The 27,493-nt window shown below is 33.2% G+C and overlaps 2 protein-coding genes across 2 annotated transcripts; one reads left to right on the top strand and one right to left on the bottom strand.

Annotated features, from left to right (window-relative positions):
- The first annotated feature begins 146 nt into the window (after nt 1-146).
- Nucleotides 147-3,644, top strand: LOC148613144 (uncharacterized). The gene is made up of 4 exons (XM_088586261.1): nt 147-158; nt 2,288-2,408; nt 2,656-2,724; nt 3,013-3,644. Exons 1-4 carry the CDS (start codon nt 147-149, stop codon nt 3,495-3,497), a joined length of 687 nt encoding a protein of 228 aa, XP_088442387.1. The 3' UTR covers nt 3,498-3,644.
- A 774-nt stretch (nt 3,645-4,418) lies between these two features.
- LOC148613143 (uncharacterized) lies at nt 4,419-26,590 on the bottom strand. The gene is made up of 9 exons (XM_088586339.1): nt 26,465-26,590; nt 21,338-21,471; nt 18,952-19,044; nt 16,115-16,200; nt 15,024-15,117; nt 12,911-12,980; nt 10,557-10,593; nt 6,205-6,268; nt 4,419-5,310 (listed from the first exon to the last, which is right to left on the bottom strand). Exons 1-9 carry the CDS (start codon nt 26,508-26,510, stop codon nt 5,152-5,154), a joined length of 783 nt encoding a protein of 260 aa, XP_088442465.1. The 5' UTR covers nt 26,511-26,590; the 3' UTR covers nt 4,419-5,151.
- Nucleotides 26,591-27,493: the final 903 nt, after the last annotated feature.

Below are 27,493 nucleotides of genomic sequence, written 5' to 3'. Positions count from 1 at the left end.
TTTCATAATCGCAACTGCTATATCAGAAGGTCATCTAAATGCCTTAAGGGATCTGTGTTCACAGATTGTACAAGATATTGAAAAAAAATACACAAACATGATATTTCAATTTAACTTGTATTCGATTTGATACACAAAAACGAAGAATGGGCGTGAAGGTATTTATACATGTAATTTATTTTGCTTTTTTAGTAGTTGAATGAAACTTGATTCTTTCTCATATTTTCAAAATGCATTTCTTTAAATGGCATACTACTATTTATGTAACACAAATATTCAATATTGCACTGATTATTCACACCTTGGGACGCTAATGTTTCCCGCGCGCTAAACGCTCAACAAACTAACGATTTAAACGAATACTGCTTTCGTAAACGTTAAAAAATAATATTAAAAGAAAAAAAGAAAGAATGCAACATTACAATTTATGAAAATATTCGAAAAAAAAAATAATGGTAAAATATAATGATAATAAGCTGGAAAAAGCAAAATAAATAGATAAATAAGCAACAATGTTGATGATAAATACAAACGAATTTAACCGGTGCTTACTGTCTTGCGTTTACATGGACGCTACTAACGCGCTAGTTGACCCGCTTCACTGAAATGATTACGTATGATATCAAGCAAAATACACGTACACTGTATGTCACTGCACATTCTTCATACATACATGCACGTCATGCAAACATGTACGTCATATCAAGGATTTATATATAACATAATTTTTAACTCCTTTGTCATATAGTTAACGCTAACTTTTTTTACATAGTACACATTATTTAAGAATCCTGGTTTCTGATTGGTCATTACATGTACAGTAAGTAAGTAAGTAAGTTTTATTGTATTGAAATAAAGACCAAACATTGATCTATTATCCATTAACAAAGAAACATATATACATACATACATAAACATGTATTAAGTCTATTTTAGACTTATTTTTAAGATTTTGGTCATTAATGTTACAACTGCCATTGTATATACATAAACACAAATGCCTTTTTTCCTCTTAGCCATGGTATTTGCAAAAACGTTTGTTTTTTTTTTTTTTTTTTGGTTTTTTTTTACTCTCGCCAGCCCCATCCCGCCAAAATTAATTCGGAAGTTCTTATATTTCATCGTTCAAAGAAACGTAACGAGATTTGTCGATTTAAAAAAAAACAGAAGTGAGTATCAGTCAAAAATTAGAATGACTCTGAAAGAATGAAACAATCAGTCACTTCTTGAATCGATATTAGGTATATTTAAACAGAATAAAATTTTCGCCAGCTGGTGTTGTTCGCAAAATATGCCACGACATATCTCTCCAAAATTAAATATAATGCATTTTATTTTAAAATAAATATTTAATATAGCTTGTACCACAGCACATTTTGAACTTCGTATTTTTTTTTCACAGAAAAAAACAAAAATGCTCGCTTACGAAAATGACTGACTAACAAGTTGTTTTCGGATAGCATTTTCAACGTTCTATAAATATTTTGGTATGGTGTCATAGTTTTTTTTTAAGAACAACTGGACGAACGGGTTTCTCCCCCTTCCCGACTGAGTTCATGCGTTGACTACACTTATTTTAACCTTGGGTCGTCTGCCTTCCTTATTGAGTGCATGCTTTGCTTACGTATGTTATAATCTCGGGTCCCTCACTTCCCTATTGAATGAGTGAATTATTGCCTACATAATAATGTTCCAACCTCAGGTTCATTTCCCTACTGAAAGTGCATTGCCTGTACGGATATTTCAACCTCGGGGCCCTTCCTATTGAGTACATGTTTTGCCTACATATTTTAACCTCGGGTTCCACCTTTCCTTTTGAATGCATGCTTTGCCTACATTACTCCAGCAATGCTAGAGGTTGTCTTGCAAGCTATTCTCTGACTTTGTGCCTTCCTGGTATGGAGGAACGGGATTCCAACCTCTTACATTGTATGAGTATGCCTACATATGTTTCAACTTAGGGTCCTTCACTTCCCTATTGAGTGAGTTCATTGCCTACATATGTTCCAACCTCGGGTTCTTCTTTCCTATTGAGTGCATTATATATATGTTTTAACTTCGGGTTCACTCTTTACTCATGATTGAGTAAATGCTTTGCCAACATGTTTAACTCTTGTTACCCCTTCACTGTTGAGTGCATGCTTTGCCTACATATATTCCAACCTCAGGTTCCTCACTTCCCTATTGAGTGAGTGCATTGCCTACGTACATGTATGTTCCAATCTCGGATTCATCCTTTCCTTCTTTAGCAAGTACATTGACTGAATTTGTTCAAACTTTCTTGCAGATTAGTATCCTAACATTAGCCGTTCTTTCACGAACATGTGTGGGAAGTCAACGGGAGGATCTTCTAGCAAAAATCGAAAGGAGACAGAACACTGGATATAGGCTTCCTGTGGAAATGCAAGGTTAATACAATATAAAACCTTTATTATGTATAGTTCAGATAAATGCATCTTCATTGTTTTTTTTTACTTTTAAGAAAACCAAAGGGCTCTGTTAACTTTTCCGACAGATTTTAATTTGCTGTTAACTTTTCCGACAGATTTAAATTTTTCAGTCTGTCCGTCCGTCACATCACATACTTCAATCTGCAGTGATGTGTTTTCCTGTAGCGTCAACAATGTCAAAGATTAATAACTGTTTTCATTTCAGGTGATGGGCCCACATATATCCGCTGGGGAAGATCAGAATGTCCTCCTACTAGTGAAAAGATTTATAGCGGTACGTATTTTCCCTTTTTATCTAAATTACTCACACATTCAGTGTAATTACACCAAAAATTAGTCATATACATATAGTGACTACTATATGTACTTCATTTTTTATGGAATGAACCATCCATTTTAATTGTCAATATTATGACTTCAGAAGCTTCAAGTATCTATAATTAAGTAAATACTAATTTTAAAGTACTTAGCTAGACAGTCTAATCAGAGATATATGATACACATATGGTACGTACATATTGTATTCATGTCTCTGGTCTAATTCATAATTGGTAATTTACAGGTTTTATGGCTGGGTCCCATCATAATCAAGGAGGTTCCGGATCAAATTTTCTCTGTATGCCAAAGCAACCAGAATGGGGCGACTATACAAACACTGACGAGACAATGAGAGCGCATATTTATGGTACAGAGTTAGAACTTGATTCCAACAAACCATTTGCCCAACATTTGCACAATCAGGAAGTGACATGTGTCGTCTGCCAGACAATCGACCGGAAATCCGTTTTGATGATTCCCGCCAAACTTACCTGTCCTTTGGGTTGGACTCCAGAGTACAACGGGTATTTAATGTCAACATTGTCATATTCAGTAGATTTGCACAGAGGGGAATTCGTCTGCGTCGATGGCTCACCAGTTATGGTTCCCAATTCCAAACACAATAATAATCAAGCTATCGTAGTACCCGTCGAGGTCAGGTGCGGGTCACTCGAGTGCTCAACGTATCCTAGCAACCGTGAACTAACTTGCGTTTTATGTTCAAAGTAATGATTACTTCTTTTTCTCTATGTACATTGAACTTAAATAATTAATTCGCTGCATATGAATTGAAACCAGTTATTTTCTACATAATGCTCTGTAATGTGTATATTTGTATTGACTCTCTGCCTGATGAAATAATATTGTGCAACTATACGGAGTTTTATATTTGAGATGGTACAACTTTCAGAACATAAACGTCACACGAAGAGGTTAAACATTGACCTTGAGACATTGACATTTGACCTGTGAGCTTGTAAGTTTAAAGAACATGACTAAGTACCATACAAAATTCAGAGGTTATTTATGTTAACGTTGTAGAAAAACCAACCAATGGCCAACAAATTCTACATATGCTATACTTTATGTAACAATAATCATTTCTGTATTCAGATCAGTATTTCCATTTTAATACAGGTTTATAGTATTTCTTTTTGAAAAATGTACAAGGATTCATCTCCCACTAACATCAACCAAATCAAGAATGATAAATCTTGCAAAGAGTAATCAAGGGGACCAAGGTTATAGAGACAAAGACCAGACATGTAAAACAGACATGCACAACAAAGAAGACAAAGTAACTAAAATCATACATACAAAGCAAATGAGCAACTCAGACTCCACTAAAAACTGGGAGAATGGACCAGGTGCACTGGTAGGGTAAGCATCCTCAAAATGTCAATTTCATATATATTCATCTTGGAAAGGTAACAAATGAGTGACAAACTTAGACTGAACATGTGATCTGTGACAGTTTCTGAATTAGAAATAAAAGTAAACTCTGTTGGTTTTTGGCTTAAATGAATCTTGTCTTGTATGATGTGTTGTATAAAGATTGCTACTGAATTCAATGGAATGCTGCTGAAGGATATTTGACCTTTGTTTCAACAAAAGGACTATGAACACAGGGCACATAATGAGAAACAAGAAAAAACTGAAATTGTTTATGAAACCTAAAATGTTGGATCACAAAAGTGATTATCCAATAACAAAAAATGACAATTAACAATTCATCATTGTGTAAATGACCTTTAACAATCTGCATGACTTTGAATGATAGCAGAAGAACCATGCCGTTAATTCAATTGTATCGATACAATTTAACTTAAACAGTAAAAAACAGTTTTATGAGAAAGTTTATATTATAATATGAGGCAGGTATAACCTTGATGAGGACCAACTTTAATATATCAATATTTACATGTAAAAACACAATGTCTTTTACAGTTTAACAATTAGGAATTACTTTCTTCATAATTTAACAAAAATTTAAGACCCATGCTATGACCATTTAATGCTGTTAAAGATACATAACTAAAAAAAGATGCTTATTATTACCCTATTACAAGTTAACTTACGGTCAGACTGAAATCAGGCACTAAGTGCTAAGGTCAAAGGTTAAATTGGCATTGATTACCAATAAGACGATTTTGCTTTCTATTAACCTGTGGATTAAACTTTCAAGTTAATGTCAAGTGATTGTGAGCAATATTTCACTTTAAAAAATCTCAAATTGTTAAAGGAGAATTTCATCGAAAGAAAAACACACACATGCAAAATATCCACTTCAGTTCATAAAACTTGATAATTAACTACAGTTGTCAATAAATTTAAAAGTGTAGCAATAATGTCACCGTGATAATATTGTTACAAATTCAGGGTTTTATCTAGGACACATTGCATGTCTTCCGCCATCTACAGGAACACATGCCCCAGTAATAAATGAAGAATCATCAGAAGCTAAGAATGCTATGGCCCGGGCTACTTCATCTGGCTGTCCAGGTCTGCCTAAGGCATGGGTTTCTTTTGACCTCTCTAAAAACTATAAAAAAAATTTATGAAACTCTCATCATATCAACACTCCTTTTGTCAGCATTAGTGATGCGCATAACAGGCACAGATCCAAGGATAGGTGTATATATAACTCCTTGATATGAGATTCAAGTTAAATTAACCTTCACATTAATTTTATATGAAGTTTTCACATCTTCACATTAGTAAACTATATCTGCTTGATTAAGATGAAATGTGTATGAAAATACCTCAATTGTACTGATTTTATATTTCAGATTATATTTTTTTGTACATTTTGCCAATAATCATTTAAAACATGGATTATCTACCTTGGCTTCAGCCTCCTAAAATCATGGATTACCTAGTTTGGCATCAACCTACTGAAAACATACATTACCTACCTTGGCTTCAGCCTACTGAAAACATGGATTGTCTTGTTTGACATCAACCTACTGAAAATATGGATTACCAACCTTGGCTTCAGCCTCCTAAAATCATGGATTACCTACCTTGGCATCAACATCCTGAAAACATGGATTATCTACCTTGGCTTCAGCCTCCTAAATCATGGATTACCTACCTTGGCTTCAGCCTCTGAAAACATAGATTACCTAGTTTGGCATCAGCCTACTGAAAACATGGATTACCAACCTTGGCACCAATCTTCTGAAAACATGGATTACCTAGTTTGGCATCAACCTACTGAAAACATGGATTACCTACCTTGGCTTCAGCCTCCTGAAAACATGGATTACCTACCTTGGCTTCAGCCTTCTGAACATGAACTACTACCTTGGCGTAATACATTTTGAAAACATGGATTATCTTCTTTGACACAAACCACCTGAAACATGGATTACCTTATTACACACCTCGACATAAACTTGAAAAAAAGGGATGACCTAGTACAGGAGTTACATACCTTGGCATAAGCCTCCTCGTCTAATCCTCCTCTTTTCTGTAACTCTGTTATTGTTACACCAGGACTGTAACCAAATATACATGTACCATGTTACTTGTTTTTGTTGTTTTAAAAAATAAAGATATTAATTAATTCATTATATTGTGTATGTTATATTACAGTAGCATTCTTTTAATTCTTAAAAAATTAAAAAAAATAAAATTACTTATTTCAAAGGTGATGAAAAAATTTGCAAAAATATAGTTAGTACCGTCACAAAATACTCCTATCCATGCAATGAAATAAGAGCATTAGTAAACACAACATCAGTTTTTGTAAGAATCATGTAAAACGGTTATATGTGATACAACCCCAATAGGCTATACATTATATTTTTATTTTGTTATTACAATGCTTTATGGGTCTATATGATGAAATAAATAATTATCATTATTTGGATCTGCCTGGTCTTAGGAGATATTTCACATCGAAAATCCAATAGGTTCTGTTGTATTTCAGTGACATTTGCAGAGATATCTCCCTTAATTTTGAATTCTACAGTATACACTTATTGACTGGGGTTGAGGTAATAGCAGTTTTATTGTCCCCGAGGTACTAACTATTGTCCAACGCCACACATTAACTTTGTTTACTATAACATTTTAAACCAAATATAAAAAAATAAAAGATATATAATGAGAACAGATATGGTGAATATGAAGAGACAACAACCCCACCGAGATGAAAATGTCAGCCCAAGGTCACCCAGTGGTCTTCAATGAATGATGAGGAAACCCTCATGCCACAGAGGAGGCTGCAGCTGGCCCAAAAATATCATTATGCACAAGAAAAGCGAAAGAGTTGCCCCTATACACTCAAGTAACATAAAAAATAAACTAAAGGTGAAAATGAAATGAGACATACAGAGGTCAGACATTCCTGACTTGGGAGTCAGTGCAAAAAAAATGTTGCAGGTCGAAGTACTCTGGTGTGAACACAACCCTCCCACTCTAAAAAAATATTACATGATCAAACACACCTAAAATTTAGTTAAAAAGGATATGTAGGTTTTTAAACCATGAATCACTTTGCACAATTCTTAGCTCGAGTGCACCTTTATTATCAAGTATTCTCTCCCTTAGCCTGATGTAGGAGATGGTTTGGGGCCCCATCAAATAAGTCCATTCCTGCCACATATTCTGCACATGTCCTGAACATCTAGCCTTTATTACCTTTTGTCCTTTTTTTTTTTTTTTTGTGATCATGGACCAGGTGAACTAGTACTAGTAGGGTTCTAGAAACACTGGCAAAGTTGCTCATAAAAGTCAAATCCAGGGTAAACAAAAGAGAAAAGGAAAATTATGTCACGTTGAACAAATTGGTTCTCATGGTGCAAATTGATACACCGTAACGATCCAAGAGTTTGTGATGACAACCATAAAACTTCTGTAGGGATGACTTCAATCTTATAACAACATAACCCTGTTCCAGAAGCCTAAATGTAAGAAGTCTAGCATGGTACAAAAAGTCTGCATAGTTACAGCAAGCTCTGGCATAAGTTATGCCGCGTAACGTATGAGTTGTGATATGAAAACTAAATACGCAGGTGCTGCAGGGATGTTGGCACAGATGAAAGGAAAATTGACAATATGGAAGAGTAATCAAGGGAACCAAGGTTATAGCGGTAATCAAAAGAATGTAATCCAGGGACAAAGACCAGACATGGAAAACAGACATACACAACAAAGAACATAAAGTAACTAAAATCATACATACGAAGTAACAAAAGCAAATGAGCAACTGGGACTCCACTAAAAACTGGGAGCATGGACCAGGTGCACCGGTAAAGTAAGCGTCCTCTGCTTTTCTAGAAACACCCGCCGAGTTGCTCATGAAAAGTCAAGTCCGGGGTAGACAAACGAGGAAAGAAAAACTATGACCCATTGAATAAATCAGTTTTCGTGGTGCTGATGGATACACCATAACAATCCACGAGTTCATGATGACAACCATAAAACTTCTGTTGTGATGACTTCAATCTTGTAGCAACATAACCCGGTTCCAGAAGCCTATTTGTTAGAGTTCTAGCACAATACAAAAAGTCTGCATAGTTTTGACAAGCTCTGGCATAACGTATGAGTTGTGATATGAATACTCCATACGCAGAGGCCAAAGGGATGTTGCCACAGATGAAAGGAAAGTTGACAATTCTGAATAAAAAGTCATCACGTTTGTCGTAAAGTTTGGTCAATAGTTTTCCTTTACCATCGATTTCTAAGTGTAGGTGAAGATATGAGGCTGACTTAACAGTGTCTGTAGTATCCTTTATCTCCAGTTTTTTTGGGTAGATGCGATGTATCAAATCCCCGAAATTAGGATTGTTTAAAGATAATACGTCATCTATATAGCGGAAACTGAGATTGAAGGATCTAGCCAAACGATATTCTTTCTTTCTGATCAGATCAGCTATAAAGTCAGCCTCTTAAGAGTGAAGGAATAGGTCAGCAAGTAAAGGAGCACAATTTGTTCCCATTGGAATGCCAACCATTTGTTGAAAAACACGTCCACCACACTGGACAAATATGCTGTCGATAAAAAATTCCAGCATTTTGTAAACATCTTCCTCTGTATATTTAGAAGATGAGATGGAATGAGCTATTAGAGTCTAATATCATTTTTTTTAAAAGTTCATGATGTGGAACATAACATATGGTTGATTTAAAATAAATTATGTAAAAAAACAAGAGGCTTTCTGTCTCAAGAGCCTGAATTGCAAAAAGTTTATTATATACATAAACTAAAAAAAGTCAAATACCTATGACCAAATTTGCACAGATGAGATTTGTCATGTTACTGAACATTTTTGCTATTATCATTAATCATCACATTGCTTATTTTAACTGATTGTCAGGCTAAAATCATTAAAAAATGCATTCAACACATTTGTTCAAAATTGCACCAATCATAGATCTTAAAATACTTGATATTTTTTTTTATCAATTTACATCAATCATCAATCTGCATTCATTTTCTAAACAATAGACATAACAGATAAAACATAAAAAATGACACTTTCAAGGACTATAACTCCAAGAAGAGTCAACAGATTTTCCGGAAATTTGTACCCAAAAAGATATTGAAATACTGAACATTTCATCTTTTTACATTAATCATCAATCTGTTTACTTTTCTAAATAACAGACAAAAACCGATAATAACATAAAAACACAACATAAACATAGCATAAAAAATGACACTTTCAAGGTAAGAAGGGTCAAAAGATTTATCTGAAATTTGCACCAAAATTAAATATTAAAATACTGAGTATTTTTTCAATTCATGTAAACATCAATCTGCCATTGTTTGCTAAATGACAGGCAAATTCGGAAAAAAAAAATGTCAAAAATGACACATTCAGAGGCCATAACTCCTGGAATAAGCTACTGATTTTTCTGAAATATGCACCGTTAATGGATCTTGTCTTTATATTAATAATCCATTTAAAGTTGTGCAGGTTTTTTTTTCTAAATAACTAAAACCTACCAAAAAAGCATAAAATCAGCATAAAAGGCATAAACTCCAAAATCGCTAAATCATTTATCTTGAAATTTTCAAGGAAGATAGATCTCTTTGAGCCATAGAGTAAAAAAAGTTTGAGATTTAATCTGTATGTTATGGTTTTTGAGATACATGTATAAACAAAAACATTCGGTGATACCCCTAAGTTCTATTCTTAGTATCAGCAGCCTTGTTTTTTTTAGCAAGGGACCATAATGGATACAATTTTGGGAGTAGACATGCCAAACATGATTGTCACCAAGTTTTAACAAATTCTAGTTAATGACAGATGACAGATGCTGATGTCCACAATAACGAAAGTCAAGTGATGACAAAAGTTCACATTGCCTTTTAGACAGGTGAGCTAAAAATAGAATGCCATACATGTAAGTACAGTTTCATTAAGATCCACCAATTACTATTCAAGTTATTGCAAGAAAACAAAAAGTCTACAGACGTTGACGTAGAGGACAGTTCTTCTGTTTTGACAGTTTTTTTTCTTAAATAACGTGCAACATTGGGACAAATATAAGGAAATTGCAGCCTGTAGTCACCCTTTTATTAATTTCAGCTTCTGAACTCCCCATTACTCTATTAAAAATTTCTGGATCTAACCTTTGTGATAATATATAATGTTCAAAAAGTCCCATAACCCTGAAAAAAAATTATAAAGTATGAAAAATTGCAAAGGATCTTCCTTCATGGATATTGTACCAAACAAAGCAATAGAAACATTTATCACACAATACAATAGAACAGACAGACAGAATTACACCAATATATTTCTGCCAAAAGGTGACCTAATAAAAACTTACTTGACACTGTTTACTCTGACTTGTTTGGGTGCTAATTCTACAAAGAAAAGTAAAAAAAAATGAAAAAAACACTTTAAAATTCAGGAGAAGCATTTAAATCTTTATAGGAAATATACAAGGGAGTAGTTATTTTATAATTTGTGGAGGTGTGCATGTACACTATGATTTTTATAAGGACTCTCATTTTATTTATTATTTGCATACAGGAGCAGCAGATTATATTCAGGAGAGTTTTCAGACATTAAAGCACAACCATTATTCTTATTTTTGTGGATAAGGGGGAAGGTATTTTCAAATTAGGATCCTGTATTTTTTCGTTATAATTTCTGATTGTACTTTCTTCAGATTGAGACTGCCTTTTCTACATACAACAGTCATTCCTTAAGGATACAAGTTAGAAAGTCTAAAGTCAAAGTTATATTTCGGGAACAGTACATTAAAATACCAGTCAATATAAAATTCAGGACAATAGGAGAAATGATTCCTTAAAGTAGAAAAAACACAGAACAAACAATGAAGTTTTGATCTAAACATGCTATATCTTTACATAATGATCCTTTTTGTACTCAGATCTGTATTTTTGAAATTATACATTCATCTCCCACTAAAATCAAGAATGATAACTATCGCAAAGTGCCAATTTCAAGTACAATTTCTATAAATTTAATCTCAAAAGTACAACAACCCAAGACAAACTAAGACTGGTTATGTGATCAGTATCGTTTTCTGAACTTATGAGTTCAATGGGTATTTGACTTGAATAAATCACATCCTGTCTGGTTTTTATAATGATTGATTGTTGGGGTTAAACACCCGAGCAGCAATATTTCAGCTATATTCAGGCGAAGTTTTTATAAAGACTGCTACATTATATACAAACCAGAACCCTGAATAAAACAGAAAAAAAACTTCTTTCACATTCATTTCAATGCAATTTGAATATAGATAAATAGAACAAACATTGTCCAAAAAATGTTGAGTTTTTACAGATTTCACTTAATTACTATCAATACAGCTGCTTTATAAGCACATGATATACCCGCTCCTATGATGGAGTTACAGAGTGATATGTGTAGAATTTTTTTTAAATCCCATTGAAAATATGAAAAGTCCTATTCAATGAAACTAAAGATAGAATTTTTTTACAAAAACTATACAGACTGTCAGACCATTACAACAAACCATTGTGTAAAATTTGAAGTTTATTGTAAATAAAATTTGAAAAGACCCATAACTCAAAAATTAAATAGGAATTTTACCAAAATGTATACATACCATCAAAAAGCTGCAACAGTCAATTGTGAATAATTCAAAGTAAATTCAAAAGGCCATTTCCAAAATAAGGGATGACATGTACATCTTGATCCTCCCTCTTTATTTGAAGTCTCATGACATGTACAATCTTGAACCTCCCTTTTTAATTGAAGTCTCAGAAACTGAATCTAGGATTTTCTCCAAAAAGTATACAGACTGTTATACAATCATAACAAATATTTGTGTAAAGCTTGAAATTAATTGAACAAGGGGTTCTCAAATTACTGTGTGACATGTTAATGTGGATGGATAGAGGGACAGACATTTGTATCCTTTAATAAAACATTTTTTATTGCCCAAATAGAAATCAGTAAGTAACCTAGAAAAAAATTCTTAGAAAAAAATGGCTACCATGTTATTTGCTTTTAGAATTATCTTAACAGTCTTCGAGAATAGTTTTAATTGGCAAGTGTGGACAGGGAAAATGGGGATATATTAGGGTTATGGGAAGGAAACATTGGTTGAAGTGGTCTGGAAAAGTGGAGGATTGGATGGGGAACAGTGGTTGAAGGTGTGGAGAACAAACAGTGTAAAATACTGGAAGAGGGGATAATGGTATGGAACAATAACCAGGGGTAAATTAAAGGGGTTGAGAAGCAATGGTCAGGAGGGTGGTGTAAGGTGATCTGGGGGGAAGCAGGGATGTACTCCCCTCCCCTTCCACACCTACCTCCTCATGTATTGAGGCTGACCAAAATGGATTTTATAATATATCTGTTTTAAACAGGAATCCATTTTGTTTATATTTGGGTTTTAACATTGAATATGCAGTCTAAATTTTAAAACTAGAAAATGTCTACAGATGGTGACACCTGTGTAAACCAAACTCTAAATAAATACAAAACCTGTCTGAACCAACACTTTTCGAAGTCCAATTGTGTCAGTGTAAGTTTATTTAGAACCTGGATAAACAAATCACCTGTCTAAACTGATTGAAAAGGGTTCAGTTTAGACAGGTTTTAGTGTATAACAATTGATTTGTTTGCAGTAACTAACCATTATGAACCTAAATTTGGTCCAGGTATGCTTATGACACTTACCCAATGCTGTACATCTGGTGAACTGGTCCAAAGCACTCTTAGACATACAGTAGGATAAAACATTGGGGAACTACAAAGTATAAATCTCAATTTTAACAAGATGTTGCATGCCACGTCGTACCAATAATACTCCCACACATCAATCTACAGTTAAAAGGTAGCAGAAAAAGCAAAGAATCTGGAAAAGGGGGTCATAGTACCAGTCAATATGTTAAAGAAATATACCAAATATCAAAGCATTTCCTCAAATAGAAGTAGAGAAATCCGTTATGAAAATTTCCATCACGCATCAACTTAATACTTAGTCGTACAGTAAAAAGGAAGTAGACAAACAACAAACCTAGAAAAGATAGTCACCGTACCAGTCAATATGTTAAAGCAATATACCAAATATTCTCTTTAATAGGAGCTGAGAAATCTTTTACAACAACTTGTTACAGACAGACGGAAAACGTGTTACAGACAGATAACATGTTAAAGACAGACAAACAACATGTTAAAGACAGACAGACAAGGTCATCACTATAAAGCCCCAACTTATTAGGTTGGGATATAATTTTATAGCTTTATAATGCTAAAAACTGTATCCCTACAAATTACTTGACTCATGAAGCATACATGTTAAAACTCATGTATTATGAAATTGAAGTCATTAAAAGAGATATTTTTTTTAAAGACGACAAGGCATGTTTCCATGTTAGACAGCAATACCTTTTTCTATTGAAGAATAATATTTTCAAACAAGAAATCCTCTGAGAAAGCTCACAAATATAATACTGCTAACGCATTAATTTTGGCGGCTACTAATTTTCACAAATATTTACGGGTGTCATTTTTCACTGTTTGAATAAAGGTGATTAGCGTTATGTAAGTGTTAAAATCAATTTTGCGGGTACAGTTTCTGTCCACCATGAAAATAGGGAAAATTAGTACACTGCAAAAATTAATACTTTTATAAAACTCTCACTTTATATTGACATATATGTAAAATGCTTGTTGGATTATCTCCCTTCAGAGTCCTCCAACAGTAATTATAATCCTTCATGCACTCTACATATGATACTAAACCTTTCTATATGATTACATCAAAATCCCTTTTTGTTGTGAGCAACTTCTTGCACTTGTAATTTCAGTACTTTACATTCACAAATAATTTGCATAATTATATATCACTACACCAACTTATGCTGTTCATTCTGTTCATCACAGTTACGAAAAAGTAATCAAGGGTACCAAGATTCTAGTGGAAGTCACACAATTTTAGAGCATATCACAACTTTACTTGAGGTTGTGCCATTTCAGATGTTGAAAGCAAGCCAAAACCAGTGGCACAGAATATTTGAAGATTAGTGACTTTGATGACTTCAGTCTTTGATTATATTACTATACTGCCTCTGTTCCCTTTCATTATACCCCCAGCAAAGAAATTTAAATATATCACCCTGTCTGTCTGTCAGTCTGTCCCCATTTCTAGTAAGTGCAATTCCTTCTTTATCTCTCAAGGAATTTTGATGAAATTTTAAAGGGTGGTTAGGAATCATATGTAGATGAGCATGAGGGAATATAATCACTGTCAGAGGACTCCAAAGGGAGATAATCCAAATTAAGGGATTTTACATGTTAAAACTGTAAGCGCAACTCCCCCTAAACTGTTTAAGTGCTTTTGATGAAACTTTATTGGAAGGTTGGGTATGTAGATGTGCATGAAGGTATTAAATTATTGTTGCAGTATTTCAAAGGGAGATAATCCAACAAGCATTTTACATTTAAGTCCATTATTGTCATTACTTGCTCACAGTATTTCTATTTTTTTTCTATTATTTCACCATTTATCCATTTTCTCTTCTGTATTTAGCATTAAATATTAGTGTTATTTTCATACATTCAATTTAATTGTGATTGGTAAATTATAAAATTTGATACTAACGAAAAAAAATTCCAATTCATTTGTATGCTACAGTTGACAGATCCATTAATTCAAGAATTACAAACTGATAATTCATCATGTGAAATCTGTCACAGATTCAATTTGCCCAATTCAGGTGAAAATCACATGTAATTTGTATGAAATTCATGTAAAATTATTTTGCCTGTGAAACAGACATAAACTTACTGATCTCATTCCATTTACACTAGAAACATTGACTATAGTTCCTTTGGTTGCCACCAGATGGGGCACAGCTAGCATTGTCAGGTGATATATAGACCTGAAAATATACACAAAGTTTGTTAAGCCCTCTCCAAACAAATTGAAATGTCATATTATAACTTATATTAAAAGAATAAATCCAAACAAGTACTAATAAATAATTGGTTGAAAACTACAGCTGGAAAGTGTAATCAAGGAACAAAGATTCCTAACAGAAATCAAAAGAATGTAATCCAGGAACAAAGACCAGACTTACATACAAAGAAAAGAAAGTAAATGAGCAACTCAGACTCCACTAAAAACTAGGAGAAATGTCTTAATAGCCATACCTGTTAATCTTTGAAGGCTTCCAGTTGGAGATATTGCTCTTTAAACTTCTCGAAAAGGGGTGTACATGTATATATTATCATTGTCAAACATTGTACATCAAGACAATACATACATGTAGTTGATTAAACAAATTGTGTTGATATCTTTCAAAATAAATAATTGATTGACTATTTGTGAAGGATAATTACAAAATAACCAACTGAAAACTGTAAGCAACAGTCAAAAGGCAGAGCTATACAGCAAATAGTAATATCATAATAACAAAATTACCAACTGAAAATTCTAGGCAACAGTCAAAAGGCAGAGCTATACAGCAAATAGTAATATCATAATAACAAAATAACCAACTCAAAACTCTAGGCAACAGTCAAAAGGCAGAGCTGTGTCATGACACTGGGCCAGAACCAACACCATGGCATGATACAGGGCTAGAATCAACATCATGTCATGACAGGACCAAAATTAACACCATGTCACGATACAGGGCTAGAATCAACAACATGTCATGATACATGGCCAGAATCAAGAACATGTCATGATACAGGGCTAGAATCAACATTGTGTCATGATACAGTACCAGAATCAACACCACGTCATGATACATGGCCAAAATCAACATCATGTCAAGACACAGGGCCAGAAGCAACAAAATAGTACAAGGCCATCACTGCCCAGAGTGATCAAAATGAGTTTGGTTTAGACAGGTATACTGTGAACTATATTACCTGACATTAACATTAAACATTCTGTCAAACTGTTCTAGTGACGTGTTCTCTATACTACCCAGCTCTATAATACCTGCACAATTCACCTGGAAACAAATTTAATAAAAAAATTAGTAACAGTGTCCCAGCTAGCCTAAAACAGAGGCAGCAGTGCCACTCCTGACATTTTAAATGGTTGTGTATGCATGTAAAGGTCTTTAAGGAATGTTTCCAATTTTTTTTTAAGTTATACCAAAATAACATGGTTGCAGTGTTAACACTTCCAAACAGTGAATCAGTTTTTTCCAATTTTTGACAAATTTCCATACCACTTGACCATTTGATAAAAATAATTCAATTCCTAGTCAAATTTAAAATCATGACTTTGCACCTGACTGCCATTCGCCAACTATTCACATTGTAAAGTTGCCATTGTTGTACACCTATAAATATAGTCCTGAAGTTTTCGTGATAAATTATTCGACATATCAAATATGAAAATTTTACAGTTAGTTGTTTTGATGATAAAAAGCAGCTTTCTATGTTTTATACCTATTCCACATAAATTATTTCATCTTCTCGTGTCAAGAAGAACAAATGTTGAAATGTAAATAGGGAACTCGACAGGAAAAATCATGATAAAACAATAAAAGTGTTTCAAAACTGGAGAACAAAACATTTTATTCTGTATTAAAAGATTTCTACACTCTTGATAGTTAAAAGCAATGTTTTTAACACACTTGCTGAAGCTTTCATGTTATTGATTTTAACTATAGAGAGTGTAGAAATCATTTTTTAACTCACCCAAAACTTCAGGAGAATCTATATTATATAAGAAGTGTAAACTGGCCCAAATCGTTATTTTGTACAACGTGTTCACAAATGAAATTATATAATAACAATTATCATTTAGCTATAGCTAGATCCTTTGATCTCAGTTTCCCCTATAGAGATCATATATTATCGTTAAACAATCCCAGATTCCATGAATTTATACATCATGTCTACCCCAAAGAACTTGAAATAAAGGATACTAGTACTACAGATGCATGTATAGTGAAGTCAGCCTCATATCTCGAATTACATATATATATGTGTACACTAAGAGATCAATGGAAAAGGAAAACTACTGACCAAACTATATGACAACTGCAATGACTTTTCATTCCTTATTGTCAACTTTCCTTTGATCTGTGGTAACATCCCTTCAGCACTTGTGTTTGGAGTTTTCAGATCACAACTAAAGCCTGCTACCTTCATTGAGGGAGTAATCAAGGGAACCAAGGTTATTGAAAATATGCTACGGTCAACACTTTTACACTCCGATGTAACATAAAAAATGAAACATTCAATTCTTAAATAATAACCAAAAGTGATATTTCTTAGTTATTTCTTAGCATTTACCTAAAGTAGTTATTCTAGGGGTGGGTAATTCATGAATATCAATAAAATCCAAACTAACATGGCCGCCTGATAATTGACATATAATTAAAACCATAAATATTCAAGCATTCTAAGAGCATTGCATTGCATGCAAAGTCTGGTACTAAAAGAAAATTCTGTTGAAGAGAACAGAATACAAACCTTATGAATAATTTGTAATTGTTAATGAGAAGAGTGTGAAAAAATGAGACTGCAAGGGACATAACTCAGCAAACCTACAAAGTACAATTTTCCAAATAAATCACTGAGAATTCAAAACTTCTAGTTTTTAGTTTCTGACTAAATTTGTAGTTTGCTATTATGAAACAGTGTCTTTTAACTCTGTTTCTTAAAATACAATCAATTTTACATCTCCTGGTCAATGTGGATACAATATTTCTCACTAAGGACAAAAGAATATCCACATTTTTAGCCATGTAAGAATTTCTTATCCCACCCTTGGGTGAGATAAGCACACATAAGCACACAATGTTTATGTCACAATAAAATGTTTTAAGACAACTTGTAAATTCAAAGAAATGGCATTCTAAATTGGCATACTAATAACTTATGCAAATTTTAAAGTGAGAAAAAAAATCAAACACCACCAAGAAATGCAAGACTAGGAAATCTCAGACACCCTTGGAAGTTTTATATTTCTTCATCTTGCATTATCAGCGTAGTTAGATTCTTAATTTTTCATCTCTATACAAATTTGAGTTTTCAGCCTCTGATTGTTCAAAATACAAAGGGGAGATTATTTGTTTTTTTATTGTGTCCCATTGTCTATAAAATCTTATTAGTTTAAGCAATGTTGTGAAATTTCTAAAATTGTTCTCCCATTTCATGGTGTAATAGACAGACCATAGCTAGAATTTCCATGATACCAAAATAAGCCAACAAAAATAGATGTTGGAAGAACTTGGATTGTTTCGTTTTGAAAAATCAAGAGAAATTGACAACTGTGATATTCGATCAACTCTCCATTGTTGTAGATCAACCCATCATTTTTAATTCCATATATCTTAGCTCCAGTGCCCTAGTCAGTACGGAGACATAAGTTTCCTTGTAGCAATATTATATGTGGGAGGGTGGACACTCATAATGGGTATATTGGAGGGGTGGGGTTAAGGGACAGAAATCGATGGTTGAAGAGTCAGGTAACAGTGGTTAAGGGGAGAGGGGCAGTGATTGAAAGGGCTGGGAATGGGGAGAGAAAAATATGGGATATATGGTTTGGAACAACTGGGATAAAATGAAAAGGATCAGAAAGTGGTGGTCAGGAGGGTGGGAGGCAGTGGTCTAGGAGGAGGAAGCAGGAAATGAAGTACTCTCTGTCCAACCCCTCATATGTATTATTTCTTACCTTTTGTATTTTTTTTCATTGGATTTAAAAGAAGGAGTAACAATTAACATGCTATTTTGTTGTAACTCACCAAAATGTTAAGTTTCTTGTAGTGTTCAATCGCCTTGGTTACCAAATTTTTGGTATCTTCCTCTTTGCTTAGGTCTCCAGGAACTAATAATGGCTGAAAATAAAACCCAAAAATAGTCTAGTCAATCAAGCAAGAATCTGTCCCTAACTTCAGTCTCACCAATTTATCAAGATTATGGACCATATATACCTCAGTCAATTCCATTCAGCAATAATGTGGCTCTTACAGTTTAACATCCTTCTATAGTCAATCTAGCACAAATTTGGCCCTAACCTAAGTCTTATCAATCTAGCAAGAATTTGGTCCTAACCTCAGTCTAGTCAATCTAGCAAGAATTTGGCCCTAAACTCTGTCTACTCAATCTAGCAAAAATATAGTCCTAATCTCGGTCCAATCAATCTAGAAAGAATTGACCCTAAGCTCAGTCTTAACAATCTAGCAAGAATATGGCCCTAACCTCGGTCCAATCAATCTAGAAAGAATTGACCCTAAGCTCAGTCTTAACAATCTAGCAAGAATTGATCCTAAGCTCAGTCTTTTCAATCTAGGAAGAATTAGGCCCTAACCTCTGTCTAGTCAATCAAGCAAGAATTGACCCTAAGCTCAGTCTTATCAATCTAACAAGAATTTGGGCCTTACTGCAAACATATTTTCGGGGTAGCTTATTTTTTGTGAATATGTCATGTGGACATATTTGCAGATATTAGTTTTTCTGTGTAAAAATGAGAAGGGATTAGTGATGTGAAAAATTCATTTTGAGGATACAAGTTTTCATGTTTTGGATGCTTTACTGTTCATCGCTAACATAGCGAAAAATAGTACACTGCAAAAATTAATATGTTCACAGTATCTCAGTCCAATCAATCTAGCAAGAATTTGGCCCTAACCTTAGTTTAGTTCATCAATTAACATGAAATTAACTTTAACCTCAGTCAAGTCAATTTGGCAAGAATTTGGCTCTTACCTCAGTCCAGTCAATCTAGCAAGAATTTGGCCCTTACCTCAGTCCAGTCAATCTAGCAAGAATTTGGCCCTAACCACAGTCCAGTGAATAGAGCAAGAAATTGACTTTAACTCAAACTAAGCTGCAACAGTAGAAATTAATATGAATTGGTGTCGAGAATTGTATATTGAAATTAATGTAGGCAGATAAAATAGATTAGTAAAACAGCCAAAAATTCTAGATCGAAACCACTAAAATTATACAGGTAAATAAAAATTTTCCAGATTTTTATTTACCTGTATAATTTTCTAAGATTTCTAAGAATATATTCCCTCCAAGCAATTGATAACACCCAAGAATTATAAGTCATTAAAGTGAAAAGGGAAATAACTCCTGAAAATCAAAATCTATATACACCATGAACTTACCACTGTATTTCATTTTCCAAGACATTGTGTTGAAGTTTAAAGTGATTCTGTTGAGCGGATTTTTAGTTATCATCAAGTGTGGCATAACTACACGACACTTCAGAATCACTAGACGGATCTTAAGTAAGTAGATATAGGGTAAGGGATACAACTCTTGCAAATCATTCAAACCTTTGTATTCAGCGTTTTACATCGATATCATGAAAGCAATAGTGTAACTTGGATTGATTTCATTCTGTTTCAAATGAAAGCTTGATAGGCTTTGGTGAAATGGAATATGATACAAACATATCACTGATTTCAAGAGTTCTGTCCCTTACCATAGGTCTACCCTCTTGACTAGGAAAAGATTAGTTTAAAAAAGTATAATTAAGGATTTCATCAAAAGAAGCCAGGTAATATGCAAAATTTGGCTCCTTTTATGACTGTGAACCTGTTTTTACTTCTCAAGAAAAGTAAACTTTAAAGTCAATAAAATTATAACTCTTTATTCTGAGGTACCAATCCTTCCAGGGTACCTGAAAAGTCAGCAGCATCCTTTAGAATAAATATGATACAATCACATTTGCTATATTCCTATCAAGAAAGCTTTGGTCAATGCTTAAATTGTTAATTTTGCTTCATCAGGTCTGCAGGAAAGTTTTGGTCAATGATTAAATTGTTAATTTTGCTTCATCAGGTCTGCAGGAAAGCTTTGGTCAATGCTTAAATTGTTAATTTTGCTTCATTAGGTCTGCAGGAAAGTTTTGTCAAATACATGTACACTTCTATTAGCATGAGTTTTATTTTCTCTAACATACATGGTGGAGGTCAAGTGGAGGTCAAGTGGAGGCACAATGTCTACATCTAACACAGTGGGGTCACCATTTTAAATATGTCTTTACCTTTTCTTCTATTGCAAACATACAAATTTAAAATACATTTAAAAATTAACAAACCTTTCCTACAAAAGGGGTTGATCCCCTGGATCTACTGCTGCCCCTGAAATATAGTGTACTTGTTAATATATATATACCTGATTTCCACTGGTCTTGAAGCATTTTTCCCCTACAGAATTCAAGTTCTCCACTTTACGTCCTGTCAACACCAAAGAGGCACCTAACTTGGCAAATAATTCAGCAGTTGCGGCACCAATACCAGAACTTGCACCTATAAAGTTACAGAAATTAAAAATAAATTATCTTGCATTATAAGGGTTTTTAATCTGAATCAGACCTGAAATCAATTTACTTGAAAATTACCATACACATGACACAGAAAAATTCATTATACTTGGAAATGTTTTAATTGGTTTTGTCTTATTATAATCAAGTTTAAATTCCATATTTTTAATTCCACTGAACCAGTCTGTCTTTTGTGGGAGTTTTTTCCCTTTGCATAAGAATAGGAATTATTATAAAGTACATCAGAAAGAGACTGTTATGTTAAATTATAATGTTTAATCCTCTATTATGGTCCATGCTCCCACTTTTTAGTGGAGTCCGAGTTGCTCATTTGCTTTTGTTACTTTGTATGTATGATTTTAGTTACTGTATGTTCTTTGTTGTGTATGTCTGTTTTCCATGTCCGGTCTTTGTCCCTGGATTACATTCTTTTGATTACTGCTATAACCTTGGTTCCCTTAATTACTCTTAAAATAAAATTCAATAAAATTACAGAATTTGTAAAATTTCATTATTACTTAGTGAAAGCTTGATAAGCTTTGGTGAAATTGATAATGATATAAACATATCACTGATTTCAAGAGTTATGTCCCTTATCCTAGGTCTACCTCCTTAAGGTAGATAATATCTATTACACAGAGAAAATTGCAACATACTGCATTTTTCATATGTTTGGGACACAGGAGGCAGCAAGACTTTGAAATTCCCTACAAAACCTGATTCTCAAGAATTTACAACTTTTGGAACTTCCTTCTTGGTGTTTCAAAGAAAACTGTTCATGTAGTGAATGCTAGTCGTTATTAAGCCAAGTTTACCAAGCTTACTTCTCAGTAGTACTTGTAGATCAGAACCTTCTACATTGTATGTCTCTTTTTTTCTTATAATGGTCGCATGACTGATAGTGCAATGTTTTTGGTTTAATGAATGTTAATTTTAATAAAGTATGTATATGCATCATCTCCTACATGTAGCTGATTGTGTTCTACCTATTGTGTTCTACTTATTGTGTTCTACTTATTGTGCCTAATGTGACTGGTAGGACTGTATTATGTTAATTTCCCAACAATACTACAATAGTGAAACTTTTGAAAATTCACCCCTATAAAACAATGATGCTGTATTTTTTCCAGTCACAATTTCCTAACTAAAAATGTGAGCACAGTCATAGAATAATTGCTTCACTTTTTTGCTATTTTAAGCATGGGGGAGATGTTTGGGGTCAAAGTCTCCCCTTTTTCCACTAAAAGCACTCAAATTTAAAAATTTGTGATATTTATATAAAATGGTTTACAAAAAATATAATGCAGTTTTTAAAAGTATAATAATGTTAGATTTTGGAAGTTATTAAAGTATTTACTTAAGCAGGGTACACAAACGGAACAGGTTAACCTAAAATAATGAGAAATAGTACTGGTCTACCTACACTGACCCTTCAAAAATGTTTGTCTCTATCTTATATTTTTTGCATGACTTATTTGCTCTCAATGTTTATTTATTTGTGTAGTTTTAATATATTATGCATACAAATGCTTCAGCTCCTTGCTTATTTTGTGCTATAGTGTCTATATTATTACTGTACAGAAATCTTGAAGGTTTTGTTTCTGAATAAGCTCAGGGCCCCTCAACAAAATTCCAATGGGCCATTTATAGTAAAAATGAATAGAAAAAATGGTATTTTCAATGCATATTTCATGGAATTTTTCATACAACACTTCACTATATTACCTTGTACGATTTTTGATGATAGTGAATAATAATGAAACAAGTTCAGTTGGTGTCTTCTCACTTAGCCAACATTTTGTATTTCAGGTACCTACAGGTAATTAAATTCATGTAGGCTAGGTGAGACTTTGCAATTGTTTTTACTGCAATTATTTAATTGATTGGGGCCTCTTCCATGGGGACTATAATAATTATTCAAGGTAAATGTGTCAATTTGTTGAGGTTTTTTTTATAATATGCAGGGGTTTGATAGAAAAAAGTAATAAATATATATATATTTATATTTTTTTATTTCAGAAATAATAATTGACCAAATCACAATTTCAAGCAATAACACATAACAACATATTTTTATATTAAAGCAATGGTATTTTTTTTTATAATCAGCACTATATTCATATAAAAAAAAATTGTCTGCATGTTATTACATTTAATTTATTACATTTAAAAAATATGTTCATAAAGGAGCACTACAAGTACAATGTGAAATTGTTTATTCAGTCTAAGTGAACCAAGTGAGAAGCACTATCTGCAAATTCCATTAATGTTATTTCTCCACGTTGAAATCTTTCTTTGAGAATTTGAAGTCGGTGTTCCATTTGTCTGTATTTTCTTTTAGAGGCACGCTGCTTACCACCTGATCTGATCTGAATAATCTTCGCCTCATTTGATGCCTGTATGCTGTGAAACAATTTGATGGCTAGGAAAATATTGGGGTGTGCATGATGACAAAGTTTGTTGACTTTATTGTGCCAGCCCTCAACATTGTTGGTAGTTCTTGGACCATTATTGTCGTAGTGGTTCCATGATGCGAGCGGCTGTCCTTCGACCCACTTTTCGGTAATATAGTTATCTGAGTCATGGTTGTGGTTGTTGTTTATGGTAACAGGAACATTATCTAGTGTTGTCAGAGTAGCAGGACATTGACGTGAGACGCACCTCCAGTAGCAACGGTCGTTGCGTCTAGTTTTTATTGAATATTTGTAACCATTATGGAGCAAATAATGACCACTGCGGCCATTTTCAAGAAAGTCTACGTGTACTTGAGCGTTAGCCATAAGAACTGAAATGATAAATCTGCTAGTTGGCCCCACATTTATATACTCTTCCATAGCATCCCAAGCTATAGTGAGTATGCATCTGTCAAGTAGAGTGGTGCAAGCTGAACATATCTTATCTTTAATTATTTTAATCTATATTAATTAATATCAATTAATAATAATTATTCTCAATTAAGAATAGCAGTCATTTCATCTTATTAAATTTTATTTACAGAATTTAAAAATTAAACATATATTTTTTTATTTTTATATTTGAAATATATATATTTATATATTTTTTTTAAAGATAATTAAAAAATGTTTTGTGTTATTTTATAAATACTTTTAAAAATATATCATTAATATTTTTTTTTTATTTTACCCAACATAAATGTAGCCCTTTGGGTGGCCTCAATAAAACAGTTAAAAAAACAATATTTCTAAATGTTATTTTAACACCCCAATTACCTATGTTGGCCAGATGAGACTATCAATTTTCAAAATGTTGGCTAAGTGAGAATGAACCGTTCAGTTCTTCACAAAACTTAAAATCTGACCTTTAAAAAAAGCATAAAAAATGGTTGCCTTTAATCATCAAAAATGAAACTCTCTTAATACTGTTATCCTTAATCAGGGGCTATATATTTTATCCTGACTTAATTTAAAATTTCTTAAATATTGAAAAAAAAATGCTGATACATGTATATGCATTGGTCACTCTTTGTTGAAAAAAAAACGCAAAAATACATGTGAAATGGTGCAGACATAGGTGTAATCTAGATCAATAAGAAGCCTAACATCCACCAGGATTTAAATATTATCAGAGAAGTATCTCCCCTAATGTTGTCTCAATTAGGAATTCTTCTTTTAGTGCAATTTCGACTGTGAATATATTTGTTAAAATAAGACCAGTTTCATGACAATTTGTTTCATCATTTCACAGTTATGTTTAAGAGTTCATTTGTAGCATTTATAAAATTTTTAAGATCAAAAACATTGATGACAAGCAACTTCAAATATACCAGCCTTTGGTTTACACTCAACTTTGCTATACAAAAATAATTGACAATAAATCTTTATAGTCCTTTTGATGTAAAGTTCACAAGAAGTAAGGAAATTATTCCAGCAGAAATTTAAATTGACATATATTGACCTTTAGCCATGTGCATTAAAGACAGGCATGAGTGATCAAAATACTGACATTTGCTCCAAATGCCTGATTGATAAAGTGCATTAAGTGATTGTGTACTACCTTGTGTATACAAAATTTTGACATCTATTGAGAATTGTAATTAGCATGGGGTAATAAAATTGTCACTTTTGCTACTTGAACCAACTTTGGGCTTTATGGACTGTTAACCTTTTTTGTACTTTCAAAGGTTTTAGATGATGAAATGAGGTCAGAATTTTGTCTCCTTTCATCAATGTCTTTCATCAATGACAAATATAACAAGCCCTAAAATAATGGGAGTGCCTTGCAATAGATATTTACTGTGCCATTAATTTTCAGTTAAATGAACCAATTGCTCGTGGTACTAGACTTTCCCAATTGTAGCTCTCTTTGTTTATGGATGCTTCAAAACTGTCTCTATCTTACATTTGTCGTATCATTAAAAATGCTGTCTATGCTTTGTTTTAAAATGTAGCTTTAACATATTTCTTTATGTATGCACTTCAACTCCTAGCTTATTTTGCTGTGTTGTACCTCTTGTGAGTGTATTGTGCATATTGTGACTTTCTTTTATCGATGAGCTGTTTTTGCTTTTAGTCTATAATTATTTACTTACTTATATTACTTGATAAAAACAAGTGCCCATGCCTTTGTGTCGATTTCAAAGACTAATTCAAGGTTAAAAGTACCAGCTTTCAATGGGAATATACCTGTTATTATTATGCAACTTCCTCTGCCAATTCCCAACTGATAGTTACTATAAGGCTGCGTCATATAAAAAGGTTTAATGCAATGAAAGGTTAGTTTCTGTACTAAGTTCACACAAAATAAAAATTCATTTTCCAAAGGACTGTTTTTTGCTCAGTGTAGAAAACAATTCACTACGTATACCGTGATACAGTGAGACCCCAGTATACTTGATAATAACAAGTATCTGGCTGTGAAAAAAATGGTGTAAATATATCAAAGTACTGTACGATTTTCGTAAAACATCGATTTCAAAGAGTCGTTCAAGGTTAAAAGTATTAGCTGTCATCGTGCAATACCTGTTATTAATGCAACTTTCCCTGCCAAATTCCCCAGTGATGCCATAGTTTTTGACCTTTCAGAAACTAAATGTTCCCATTTGACGGTTAAGGATACGATTATAATCCGGTTGAATTAATGGCCACTTTCCTGATAACAATCATGCAAAATGTGATGCATATTTGGAAAGCCTACATATTATTATATTTTATATTTTGTTTCAAAATGTATTGTAAACAGAACTTAACGCATGTGTCTTTTCATACAATCCTTGTTCATAGGATATTAAAATCATACACAATGTACTGCAGATTTCAAAATGAAGGGAGATAGCTCTGTCAATGACACTAAAATACCGTGGAAGCTGTAGGATTTTCAGTGTATATTATCTCACATGTAATGGCTTTCCCAAAAAAGCTAGCCGTCTCTTAGCTTCAATTGTAGTTTAAGATACTTAGTAACGGGAGAGCATGATTTGACTCACAAAATTATACTCCGCCACCGACGATCGAAACCTAGACAGCTTGGTGACAAGCCATTAATCCTTTAGCCCAGTCAATTAACTGGCTATTTAAATCTCACTACCTACTACAACGTAACGCAGGTAGGCAGTCCTGCCACATTGACAAGATTTTTGTTAATTGTTACATACTTGCTATGTAGTTGAAGATGAAAATGTATCTTAGTTGTCAAAAACCAAAATTAAATTGATCAAGTGAAGAAATGAATGAATGAATGAAGCAGTAACAAAAAATAGCTTACTTTTCTTTTGTTATGGTAGATACTTGGATAAATGTAGGAGTCACAACTATAACTGCTCAATGAGGATAGGTAATCTCCTGAACGAAATTCCTGTGGAAAACAGACTTACACAACAAAGAACATTACGCAACTAAAATAATACATACAAAGTAACAAAAGCAAATGAGCAACTCGGACTCCACTAAAAACTGGGAGCACGGACCAGGTGCACTACGGGAGTAACAAGTGTTGTGGTAGGACTGCAAACCCTCTTTGACAGCTGTGAGTATAGAAGTTAAAAGTTTTGA

This window comes from Perna viridis, chromosome 6 (assembly GCF_037379345.1).
Source record: "Perna viridis isolate PV_CMFRI_1.1 ecotype Kerala chromosome 6, ASM3737934v1, whole genome shotgun sequence".
NCBI lineage: Eukaryota > Metazoa > Mollusca > Bivalvia > Mytilida > Mytilidae > Perna > Perna viridis.
This window is presented reverse-complemented; position numbering and strand designations above follow the sequence as displayed.